General features: G+C 37.0%; 1 protein-coding gene across 4 annotated transcripts in view; it reads right to left on the bottom strand.

Annotated features, from left to right (window-relative positions):
• The window catches only part of DLG5 (discs large MAGUK scaffold protein 5), a 62,956-nt gene that overhangs the window by 19,845 nt on the left and 30,188 nt on the right, over positions 1-12,923 (bottom strand). For 2 of the 4 annotated variants that reach the window (XM_029958490.1, XM_018068966.2), the window contains exons 8-17: positions 11,971-12,155; positions 11,201-11,326; positions 10,349-10,481; positions 9,426-9,553; positions 8,562-8,737; positions 7,925-8,028; positions 7,103-7,195; positions 5,181-6,200; positions 2,159-2,297; positions 183-330 (exon numbers count right to left, since the gene is read on the bottom strand). In XM_029958490.1, coding sequence (XP_029814350.1) covers positions 183-330; positions 2,159-2,297; positions 5,181-6,200; positions 7,103-7,195; positions 7,925-8,028; positions 8,562-8,737; positions 9,426-9,553; positions 10,349-10,481; positions 11,201-11,326; positions 11,971-12,155 — 2,252 coding nt within the window. The remainder of the gene's footprint in view (positions 1-182; positions 331-2,158; positions 2,298-5,180; positions 6,201-7,102; positions 7,196-7,924; positions 8,029-8,561; positions 8,738-9,425; positions 9,554-10,348; positions 10,482-11,200; positions 11,327-11,970; positions 12,156-12,923) is intronic. The other 2 variants (XM_029958491.1, XM_018068967.2) reach the window with 1 other exon arrangement.

The following is a 12,923-nucleotide window of genomic DNA, read 5'->3' as shown; positions in this document are numbered from 1 at the left end:
ATCAGTTACTGAAAAACATGAAAGCAACTGCCACACCACCTCTATGCATTAATGGTTTTGAGAACCCTGGATCAAAATAACACACAGCAGCAGCATGTTTCAATCTTCACTGTATCAAACTACCAGAAGCAATTTCATCCTAATGAAAACAAAATGTTAAGGAGATACAAATTTCAAAACACCTGGGATGCAGATGCTGATGACATATCTGGCTGGCAACTGATGGGCAATTGCTGGTGTGAACTCTATGGCTCCAGGCAGTATAGATTGGATTTCTCATGACAGCAGTCACTGCAGGGCACGGTGCTAAGCTTCTTGGTACTGTCCCTGCTTAAGATGACAAAAGCACATTCTTACCAACATTATTAGCATATAAACTACAGATTTAAAATATATATGTTTTTATAATTATGTATTCTAACATGTATGTGTATGACAAATAAAAATATTGGCATACAAATAAGTTATTAAGTATGTAGGACACCTTTTAGATAATTTATGCATATTTAAAATCTGGTTTATAATTTTGTAATGAGGCAGGAATAAAGTGGATTATATTACCAAAAATGAAGCCAATCACTGCATATAATTTTAATATGCACTGGTAAATAAAAGATTTTCTCTCTTTTCAAGTATGGAAGTTTTTTATACAGCAACAAAAATTCTGCATTTCTCTTTGAATAGTCATCTGACTGGCACACAAGTTTTTATTTGGTACTTGAATTGACTGCAGCTAAAATTATTCTGGTTCTTCTCTTTTGTTGCCCCAATGACTCCTAGTTCTAGTGTGACTTGAAATTCTAGTATTTCAGTATTTATTTATGAAACTTAAACTGTTCTTTTAAGTACCCTCATCCTTCAGTACTCAACCAAAGTCTATCTTAAAATTTCCACCTAAATGATTTGGTAGCATAGAATACAATAGCAAAAACTTGTTCTCATTTCAAGACAGACTCATACTGTCTAATGTAGATTTGACTTTACTCAGTTATTGTGCAAAAGTATCATACTAAGATAAAGATTAACTAAAAGATTAGAAATAATACCTTTAAATACTTTTTCTATCATTAAGAGAGGGAGAAAATGAGAGAAACGAAGAAAAGAAATCCAACAGAGTAAAAGTTTCTTGATCTGAGCTACTCTTGAGCATGTCTTTACATTCTGAACTGATTGGTACACCATGGTTTGAGACTATCCATGGTTCCAGATACACCAGTTACCTTCATGGTCTCCAGTAAGAATAAAATCTTCCATAATTTCTAGAACTTGCAGGAGTTTAGGGCTTTACTAGAATGGAGAGTACACTCATAAAAATGAATATTGTTTTCATTTGAAATTCAAGATTAATAATACAACTGCTGAAAACTGGAATCTAAGATTAGACACTAAAGACTGAACGATTTACCAAACACTTCTTGACTATTTCAAAGTAACTAGCATATGATAACCTAATTACCTCCTCTAGCACTCAGTTTAGTCTGTGCCAATTCTAAACCTGCTGACATGAACTTCAATACCAACAACTGTTGGATCAACTGAGACAATATGCTGTTTTCTGTTCCACCTGATTATACTGATATATATATATATTTATATATTTTTTTTTTATTTTTTATAGATGTATATATATAACTGCTCGTGAGTCCTCTTCAGCATCTCAGCATGGCAAGCACACTCACATTTAACCTTTAATTAAGATCACAACCAGCTTGGACACTCGACTTCAGATACCCCCAACTATTTGATTTCCAATAGGCAGAACTTAATATGTTGCTCTTCCTGAATATCAGATCTTTTTCCTTGGAAGTATTTCAGAAATTAAGCAGCTAAAGCCTAGGACACCTGCATTTACTGTTCACTTTCAAAAACACTGGAAATCTTACTTGTCTCCCTAATGGACAGGCTACACCTTTTTCTCCACTAAAGTATTCAAAACTTCTCTGCACAGAAAGTGATGAAACACAGCTGTCTTAGTGGTTCTTAAACAGGTTTCACTTCTTTACAGTCCAAAAGCTGAGCAGGCCACGTTCAGACTACAACAGACCATGGAAATATGTTTTGTGAGTTATGTTTCTTCTTTACTTACAACAAAAAATCTCCAATACAGACAAGTCCCTTGGGGCATTCCTAGGAAGTACTTAGGAGGTGTGCCACTCACCTGCTGACATGCTGCCAGTGTATAAGGTAGCAGGCACAAAGCCATCACTGTGCCTTGCAGAACGTTTTGGTGAATATGGTGCCCACTCCTGTAGCTCTGGAGACAGATGTTCCTCACTAGCTGGAGCATATTTCTGTGCCTACAAGATCAGAGAAATTTGATTACAGGAAGTTGGAGATTCAGAAGAATAAAATGGCAAAACTGTGAAGGCAGCAAGCAACATCAAACTTTCTAGCATCTGTTCCACAATGTGCCACCACAGTGCTTCTTACACCTCTGTCTTTCAATGATGCTGCTCCCTTCTACTCATTTTTCCTCCATCCTGCTTTGTTATTCTTTTTTATTGTTTTGTAATCATTTTAGGCCAATATTTGCAACTTAAACTCAGCATTTAGACATATTTCTCCTTTAAAACAATGCTTTCACAGGACATTTCAATTGTTATTTCAGCCACTACTACTGCAAGCGTTTGCTAAAGAAGATCTGTCTAACAAGCCAGAAAGTGTTTCCCTCTAAGCCTGTAGATCCAGATACATGTGGAGCAACCTCTCTTCAACAAGCAATTCAGGTTTTGGAACCATCACAACTTCTGCATGTAACAAGTAGACACTGGTGAATTAAGAAACATGATATTGACTGTGATGCTAGAGAGTTGCAAGTGGCAGGGCTCAGCACATGGAGTTTACACATTTCAAATGTACAACATAAAATATTAGATTGGAGTATGTAATAAGTGAAAAATAATTAGTGAAAAGATACTTACAGTTTTTATGATAGAAGTATTTTAATCAAATGAAGAGTTAGTGAGAGCACAAAGACTCTAAAAGGCACACCAGTACCTGATCATGTCCACAGCTGTATTAGTAATTGTACCACCTACTATTCAGGGATTAAAGATCACTCAAATTTATCAGCTTATCAGAGTACACAAAATTAACTGTGTATATACACAACTAAGGAAACTGACAACATCCAATATGGTTATAAATTCAACTACACTGTATTTTGGTATTATAGATACTACCTGGGGAGTGAGTGCATGCTGACTGGACCCTACTATCACAACAGCCCAATGTAGGTGCAATGCACAAGGACAATTCCACCAGAAAGAAATTTTCAGAGTGAGTTATGTCTACATTTCAAGGCACAATATCACTTGTGCTCTTCAGTCAACAATTTTAGAGTTAAAAAGCTCTAACTACTTTCTGGGCAGACAGGGGAGAAATTAAGGAAAGAACAATAAAAAACTTTTGTAGAACTTACTCCTAATTTAACTCTAGAAAAAAAATTAACTAATACAGTAAGTAACCTTAAAGAAAAAAATCATCACTTCGTAATTCTATTATTCTTTAGCTCAAATCAGCACCAACTTGACATCTGTAACATCGCTTGGGCACCACGTGGGAGCAACCACAATATGTCCCTGTATATCCTTTCTTGTCTCTTAAACAGTGACTGCCAAAACCAACCCTCTGTTCCAGCTAACAAATCTCTTAGGCATAAGTCCCCACCTGCACCCTTGTCACAGTTGGAAACTCTTTACTCACAACAGAAATATTACTACAATTATAACCAGGGGAGTGCATATGCTCCTGACAATGCACTACAATGAAGCATGGGACTATCAGTGCTAATGGATCAACTTGATATTCCACATAAAACAAACATCCCATCTTTAAATGTGTTCAGTATCTTGATCTTGTTTTGTTGTTATATATGTGCTAAAACATGACATTAGAATATGCTCTTTTTCACTTTTTCCAGTGCAGTTCTCGATGAAAACTTGTGACCTTTCTCTTAGCCCTATTGCATGTCAGACCTACTCAAAATAAATCTGCTGATTTCAGCTACAACATTAAACATTTATGCTTTTCTGTCATTTGTTGTGCTGGTTTTGGCTGGGAAAAAGTTCATTTTCTGCATAGTAGGTAGTATGGACCATTTTGGATTGTGCTGGTAACAGTGTTGGTAATACAGCTATGTTTTCATTTTTGCTGAGCAGTGCTTACATAGAGTCTTAAAGCTCTCTTGTTTCCCTAAAAATGTGCAGAATATAGCTCCAAACCCTGTACTGCTTCTAATTCAGCTCTGCTGTCTGTATTGCTTCTAAAGTTCCATGAACAGGTGGGATTATTCAGGTATAAACAAGTATGGGCAATGAATATGAAATTCTAAATAATTATGATGTTATTACATAGAAACAAAACACTTTTATAAATGTCAGTTTTGAGTTGGGAAAGAAAAAAGAGTCTCTATCTGCCACCTGAGCAAATCTGAGGCAGTAGACCTGAAACAGTGTTATTGATTATGTTACTTTAGACAATGCAGTCATTTAAATAGGTTCTTCTTCCCAGAATCAAAAAAATTTTCATCCATCTACTCTGTCAAGACATGACCCACCATCTTCTCAGCACAGCTGTTTATTCTAACAAATTATATGCTGATTTTGAACTATATTATTATATCATATCCTCATAAACAATTCATCTTTTTAGTGTAATGTGCCTAACACCCTATGGATTTCAGGTAAGATGTACAAAATTATTTACACACATAGAAAGACTTACAAAAACCCAACACTATGAATGGTACACCTCCTTCCATTAAATTGTACAGTGAGCTGCGCAACCAATCTGACTTTTGTAAAACTTCAGAGGCCCTATTTTCACTTTTTCTAAGGCTGATGCTTTGTATTTTTATTTACATTTTTTCAGGTTGTCAAAAACATACAAGAGAGCCCAGATCTTCCAACAAATGGCATTAAAATCTAAGATGTGGCTGCTAAGCAGAACTCTATAATTCTGTTTGGTGGTCACCACTGCCTGTTAAATACTGCAACTCCATAAACTGGTTTTGTATTTTGAGACACTGCCAAGTGCCAACTGAGCCTCAGCTCCGGGGACCTGGATTCTGAGGGTAGGCTATGCTTCTCTGGCTCTGGCACGTAACTGGGCTCCCAAAACCACACTGAAAATACACTTCAAGGTTTCTAGTTTTGTGTTTCAATAGATCAAGCTTCTACCTGAAGGGCAGGATTAGGAATGGGCACAGGGGTCATTTTATGCCTCAGAGCAGGAGCCGATTTTGGCCTTGGTCTTTTAATCTCTGGCTCTTCAACTCTTTGAAAGCCAATGTCATCTTCACAGGATTTCCTTGAAGACAAATGAGCGCAGTCAATTCCCTCCTCCCGATAATAATGCCCAGCATTCCTGCTGTGCCCCTTGAGAGTAGCAGAGTCCTGTTTAAGTGCCAAGGAAACTGGAGCTTGGGCAGTGGCTGGGCTGGTGGGTGGTGATCCAGTTGTAACTGTAGACTCTGATGCAGAGCTTGCCTGCTGTTTATGTTTAAATTTGATAGAGTCACTTCTCTTAGGAGGAGTTGGAGGAGTTGAAGCCACTTCAGCTTTTGATGGCTGAGGTGAATGGCCTGTCACCTGATTAGGGGAAAGGTACTCCAGTTTGGGAGGAGTTGGTGGCCTTTTGAAAGTATCAGGGTCAAAGATAGATTTTCTTTGTTTTGGCTTTTTGTACACAGAGAACTTTTCTGTTTCTGTTGCTGAGATATTAACCATGACTTTTGGCCAGGTACCACCACTATGCTTAGTTCCATGTCCTTTGTCAAATGCTGTCTCAACCATCATACAGTCAGCTCCTGTAGGTTCATAAGGCAGTCTCCTGCTGTCCAAGTCAACAGCTCCATAGCCTTGGTCCCCATATGTCTCTGGGCTGAAGGAGCTGAGACTGTGTTCTGAATTACTGTGGCAACTGTGCACTGTGTTCCTACGAGAGTCTACTCGTAATGTGTTATTAGGGAAAGGTTTGTGATCACAAAACGAAGCGCTGCCCTGATCACTCTGGTCCTTCTTGCTGTCCATGATGTCTGGATTGAAAATGTCAGTCTGGGTTGAGCTGTTGAGCTTCAGATTTCTTTTGTTTTGGGCTTGTATCTCTGATGCATGAACCCTACAGTTTGATATTTTTTCTGAATCCTTCAAATTTTCAAATATATTTTGACCACTCCAAGATGAACTCTGAGGGAAAACCTAAAACAAAAAACATGTGTCATCACTTTATTATTTTGGTTGATTTCTGTTTAGTATGAGTCACATCCTAACCTCCTTGATTTACCTATTCTTGAATATACACTAAGACATGTATAGACAAGTTGGGAAAGGTTTAATAATGTCTTACAATTCAAAGCACAGAACTTCAGATAAAATGAGGCTAGAAACTTTTTGTAACTTTTTCACAACAATTCCAAAAGGACAACTCCACATGGCAGCAGAAGTACTGACTGAAAGTGAAGGGACCTGCATTCTACTTCTACCTCTGATAAGTGATGATAATAAGACATCTTTCACTGCCCATTTACTTTCAAACATTTCATCTTTTTACTTTCTTAAAACCTCAAACTCTCTAGATCTGAAATTATCACTCTCAAAGGCCATGTGACAGGCCCAGTATAACAAGATTCTACATGCAATAAGCAAAACAGAATAATACTTCTATAGAAATAAGCCTGAAAAAGAAAGCCCTGTACTTCATCTTCATGACAGCTTAAGTTCAGTTTTCTGCGCAACTCCCTCCTAAGTAAAAGTTAAGTCAGGAGGCAGTTTATCTTTCAGGTACAAAACCACTGCAGCTCTGAAGCAAAAACCAAGAAACAGCAAGCAATTGAGGTAGCAGTCATTTCATGTGACCAGCAAACAAATGGGAAAGAAGACTAAGTTAGTCTCATTTCCTACTAGATGCCACAAGAGCCTTACTTTGGAAATAACTGTTGAGTGACTGTACCAGCAGTGAAATGCATCCAGGTGGTCTTATTTTTACCAGAGACTTTCCCATGTTGATGTATTCTTTTTTTTCCATATACTCTTCCCTGAACAACTAAAGTAATTCCCTATAAGTTCAAGAAAATTCTGCAAATTTCGCTTCTCCTACTCACCTTCATCAGTGACAGGGTAAGGGAATCCCTACAGTTCCGTAGCAAAGCTTCACATTCAGTAAGCGACTTATTATCTAGTGCAATGCCATTGATCTAAACACAAAGAAACCCACAACAGACATCTGTAAATCAAAGGTAACAGGTGGGCAGGATCTTAACATAGAATGTCTCTGAGACAGGGAAAACACTAGTTTTATATGTTTACCTGACTTAAGTCTGGTTGACCTTTATTCCCACTTTCTAAATGAGTGGAGAATGGTAAACATGTAACTACAATTTGCTATTCCTCCCAGGGACATGGTGTAAAAACACTTGTTCACTGCACCAGCCCCTGTGCAGTTGTACACAGACTGTAACCACCTCACGTTTCACTGGGAATTAATAAATTACAAGGGTCAGTTAAGGCTGCAAATGCACAAAGGGACAGACTTCCTCCCCAGAACAGATGACATCTGTGATAGCAAAATTTAGAAGATAAGAAACCTTTCATCCAATCAAGGGATGCCTTTTTTGGAACTGACCTCTCCTAGACAATATAACAATCGCGAATATCATTACATATAAGCCAAGTGTGAAGAGTTAGTGCTTCTGTCAAAAGTTGTCATATGAACTAAGCACAACAGATAACCCACAGATTATGTTAATAACTCAGCATACAAAAACATTAATTTAGAATAAATACTTCGTGAATTTACAAAAAGGGTTTAATATTGTAAAAGTAAAAAACTGATTGGAACGTTTAGCATTTTAAAGATTAGCATCAATGATAACACTTCAAAATAAATAAAAATAAGAAAAGGCAAATGCATTCTTAAGACTTACAGCAATTATTCTATCTCCCACAGTAAGGGAACCCTCTTTGGCAGCTGGGCTTCCAGGCACAACAGCAGCAACAAATACTCCATTTTCTAGACTGACCCCACTATCTGAAAATCACAAAGAAGAATTTACTCCTGCGATTCAAATATCTTGCTCACATGGCACATCTAACCTGCCTGCACAAGAAATAAATATGGCTACCAAATCACCTGAATTTCAATTTCTGAAAACCCTTTTAAAGAAATAATAACACAGAAGGGAAAAGCGGGGATTTTGAATATCACAAAATTTAATATAATCAAATGGGTGACTGGGTTTAACAGTCTTGTTTATACTCCCAGCAGGAGTATAAACTCCTGTATAGCCTCCAAACAGGCAGCTAACTAGAACAAAATATTAAAAACCTAAACCCACCAAAGAACAAAAAGAAAAGCTATACTTACAGAATAAAGCTATCATCAATAATAGCATTCTTAGTTTGCTAAAAAAAACGTAAAATAATGAAATCCCTATCTAGGAGGCCATAACAGTTTAAGTGGGGTTTAAGCAAAGGCTTTGAGAACATGTACCTTTATGTCAAGCCATTTCTGGTTCAACAAACATGTATCATGCTTGTTGAACAATCCTTTACAGCCATTACCTTTATGTCCAGAAACATTGATGTGAAGAGGTGTTATCACTCGCCCACCTAATGACTTCCTTCTTCGAACCACCATATTAATAACACCTCCTCCATTCAGAACAGCTTTTATAACTTGCTTTTTATCCTTATTGGTAAGATCCACATCATTTATCTTCAGCAACCAATCATTCACTCTGGTAGATAAAAATAAGCAGGTCGGTGTTGTAAGCACACTTTGCTGGACACAGCACATGAAAAACATTCCATGAAAAGGCATGTAATAGGGCTGATCTCAATAAACTAATCCTTCATTATCTGGAGTTCTCCATTCCTGAAAAAGCATTAAGTAGCAGCCAAATGAAAACCAGGACTTCTAGTCTGTGTTTCACTTGGAAAAATATATCCTCAAATCACTAATGATTACTTCTTATTTAAAAGCAACTCTGTGGACTGAGGCCAGTTACTAAAAACCTTCTATCAACACTAAGAACAGGAGGTGGTTTTAAATGAGCCCTTGCTCTACTCTCCTTTCCTCTAGCTCTCCCTCAATAATTTACTCTCATGTCTTTCCCAAAATTTAAATAAATAGATCTAAACTTAAGGACATAATAAGGGAGTAGGTGGGACACAGTGAAACAAAAGAACATTTCAAATTCTGTTGAGTTTTAAGTGTTGAGTCAAACAGTGTTTAATTTCTGTAATGCTTTTAGGCACTGGTCTTCTCAGTGTGATTTCCCAACTAACAAGAACAATATACACGTGATCAGTGATAAAAAAAAGAACTTTAAAAAAATGGGAAATACTGAAGACAATTTACAATATGCTCATATTTAGTTTATTATGACCAACAAAAGACAGGTATCTTCCAAAGTCAAATCCTACCTTAACCGACCATCAGCAATGCTTCCTTTGTCTACTTTGGTAACGAAGATCCCACAGTCTCCAGGGAGGTATGGCTCGTTCACACCTTCTGCCACATCAAAACCAAGTGCTTTCAAGTCCATGTCATCCTAATAAATATTAACAAGTGATTCAATTGCACTGGCAAATATTGTCAGTTAGCAAGAGGCATTACTGCATGTTTGCACTATGCATTTATATTTACAGTGTTCCTGTACAAGGCAAGTTTTTATTTTTTGTACATAAATATATAAGCTCCCAATTCCATTAGTTATTAGGCATTCTCTGGCATTAGAATGATCCTTCTCTCTCAGATTAAGGCTGAAATAATACAGAAGGGTAATTTCACCCAAGAAGAACAGAAAAGCAGAAGAGCATGTGAGAAAGTATGTTCAGACTCGTATAACCTGCTTTAAGGTTGATGACAGTTGTGAAATGAGAGAATAAGGACATGTTCCCCAAGAATGGGCACTACTTGGGGAAAAAACAATTGCAAAGGTAAGGAAACAGCAGTCTTAGTGATGAACTCTGACAGACCTCTGCTTTGATATGGCTACAGACTAGAAGTAAACAGAAAAGAAAGCTCTAACATTAAGGGAGACCATTTCTAAATACAGATTTAGAGGTGATATTCTACCAAGCCTGACCCAAAACAGATCATCCTTTCATTTAGCTGTTACCACACTTGCTGCCTACATGTGTGCCTACATGTGTGCCTACATGTGTGCCTACATGTGTGCCTACATGTGTGCCTACATGTGTGCCTACATGGTTCCTCCCACAGCAACAACAAAGAACTAACAAGACCTAAATCATATTTTTAATCATACCTAGTACACAACGACTATAATTGGCTTCAGAGCTATCCATTACACAAGACAATGCAGTTTATGTTTTTTACTTACTCTGTCTTTTTCAAATTCTACCACTTCTGTTTCCCATTCCAGTGAATCTGTGTCTATGGCTGAGTCATGGGAACTATGGGCCATCAATTGACGAAATCTGGCCTCCTTTTCCAACTGATTCTCCATCTTCTCCCTAGGCAAAGAAAATAAATACTTATAGACACCAATCACCCCCTTTTAAATTGAAAAATAATGTTATTATTGACCTTATATTTGGGTTTCTAAATCAAAAATCCAAGCTCTGTCAAAAATTTCCCACATGCTTCTGTCTTTCAGATATTCTTAGTCTGGTATCAAATTGACTTTCCATTTCTATAGATTGTCCTAATATAGCCTTACATTTTTTGCAATATTTTTACATGACTCCAGTGCACATCTAAGTTTTTAATTTCTCCCAAAATGCATTTAATTTACCCTCAGATGAGCTGCATCCCTATGCTCTGGACAAGTGGGGCATGATAAATAGATGGCAAAACCTCTTCCAGAACCTAATGAGATGACATATGATGTACACCTTGCATTCTTAAACTGGTGATAATACAGCTGGGAGGAACTAATTGGAAGTTAATCTCACTTTGGTGAAAGAATCCCATGTTGCTGAAGTGTATCTCCACAGTACAAAGTCTAGACTATGCATCTCATTAATAAGATAAAAAGGTTAAGATAGTGAAACTCAGGGTCCTGCCCTCCATAATAACTTCCATAACTAAAAATATAGGCAATTCTTCCACAGACAGTAACATGACCTGCTGCCTAGAGCTGTAACAACCAATGGTTCACTTACAAACACAGGTAATAAACCAAAGATTGTATCACAAACTTTCATGCAGTTTGAACACTTCTCTAACATACTTCAGTTCCTTCAGCTCACGAACAGCATCATTTTTCTGCTTTCTCATGTCATCCAGATTGCGAAGAGCTTCAGCCAAGTCACTCACAGCTCGGTCTCTCTCCCTCCTTAAGTTGTCACACAAAGTTCTTCAAAAGAAAAGAAGTTGCAATTTAGATACTTAAAACCCCATCAAAGTAACAAACTGGTTTAGCCACATTGTATAGTTAATGCAAAATTTAAAACACCAATTTCAAAAGATATCTCCATGCAAAATAAAAAAGGATAAGGAAGAAAAAAATTATATATGCTAGGTCTTAAGAAAATGCTGGCAAGATAACAGAAACTTTCTTTGTCCCTCTCAGAACTTTATTTCCACTTATCTTCTTTAAACTAGCAGAAAAACAAGTCTTAAATTTAAGTATTTTCCCTTAGTTCCTTATATCTATTTAGTAGCAAATATGTTGGGTATTTTTCATGAATGCCCCACAGGTAAAGAATTATTTGCAGGACCATAGCAGGATTAGGCATAGCACACCTAAAAGAATGCACAATTTGTTGTTCCTACACAGCAGTGCTATTACACTCAATGGTCTTTACTAGAAACATACTATGGTTATGAAAGCCCAGAAAAACACAAGGATCTTGTAAGGTGCCCTCAACTTTTAAAAAGAAAAAAAATCACTCTGTGACAGCTAATGTAGAGAAAGTGCTAGAAAAATCCAGCAAGTCCTCGAATTGCATCAACTGCACACAAGGTGTCACAAAGATCACTCATGTATCATTTGTTTACCGTATACTTTCCCTTTCTGCAACAATCTTATCCCGCTCTTGAAAGGCCCAATCCCTCCTACACTTGGCTACTTCTGCTTCCTGGACAGCTTCCTTTAGTTCTTGTGACATGGCCTCATATTGTTTCCGAAGCATTTCAATTTCTTTGTTTGCTCTTTCTATGTCTAGGGTAGCAGAATCTTGTATCTAGGAATTAAGAAACACAGGTAAGTATTTTAGGCACAATTTTTAAGTACATATGCACAAACAGCTTTTACTATATGTATGTTGCCTGATGTATTCAATTCTCATGTTTTCATGACACATGACACGTTTATCTTAGCAGAAACTTTTTTTGGGGGGGGGAAGATAAAACCTGCTGTAATACATTTCCTTCAGTAGCATACAAATTTATGCAACTACATGAATAAGAATCCTCACTTCAAAATAGCATCAGTGAATATTTCATGTTTCAGAGATGACATTTTATGCTTCTCTCTTGTTCTGTTTAGCAGACTGAAAAAATCTTCAAGTATACTTAGGAATCAGATAAACTACTATAAGCAGTTACAACATAGATTTCCTGCATTAACACTTGTTATTTACCCTGGCACAACCAAACATATATATTCCTGCAAAGATTGTGGATTCAAGCAGGTCCCTTAATTCCAAAACAAAGCAATAGAATTCAAAGAAAATTTTGATTTAATGTTTCTTGTTTTGGATAAGAATTACTTTATTCTTAAATTAACTTGCACCTTTAAAATTCTCTACTTTGAACAACAGAGATGGTGACAACAGTAAGACAAATACACAAAGAAAACCCCAAGCTTGCAGCACAATAATACAAGCCAACTACAAGAGTACAGCCCACCACAAGCACTGGAGGCTGTGCACTTGCAAACAACTGTGTGTGGTTAATTTCAAGAATCATAAATAAAACTAATGAATCTGACTAGATTTATAATTAGGTAA

Source organism: Manacus vitellinus, unplaced genomic scaffold (genome assembly GCF_001715985.3).
Source record: "Manacus vitellinus isolate BGI_N305 unplaced genomic scaffold, ASM171598v3 scaffold_15_pilon, whole genome shotgun sequence".
In the NCBI taxonomy this organism is placed as follows: domain Eukaryota; kingdom Metazoa; phylum Chordata; class Aves; order Passeriformes; family Pipridae; genus Manacus; species Manacus vitellinus.
This window is presented reverse-complemented; position numbering and strand designations above follow the sequence as displayed.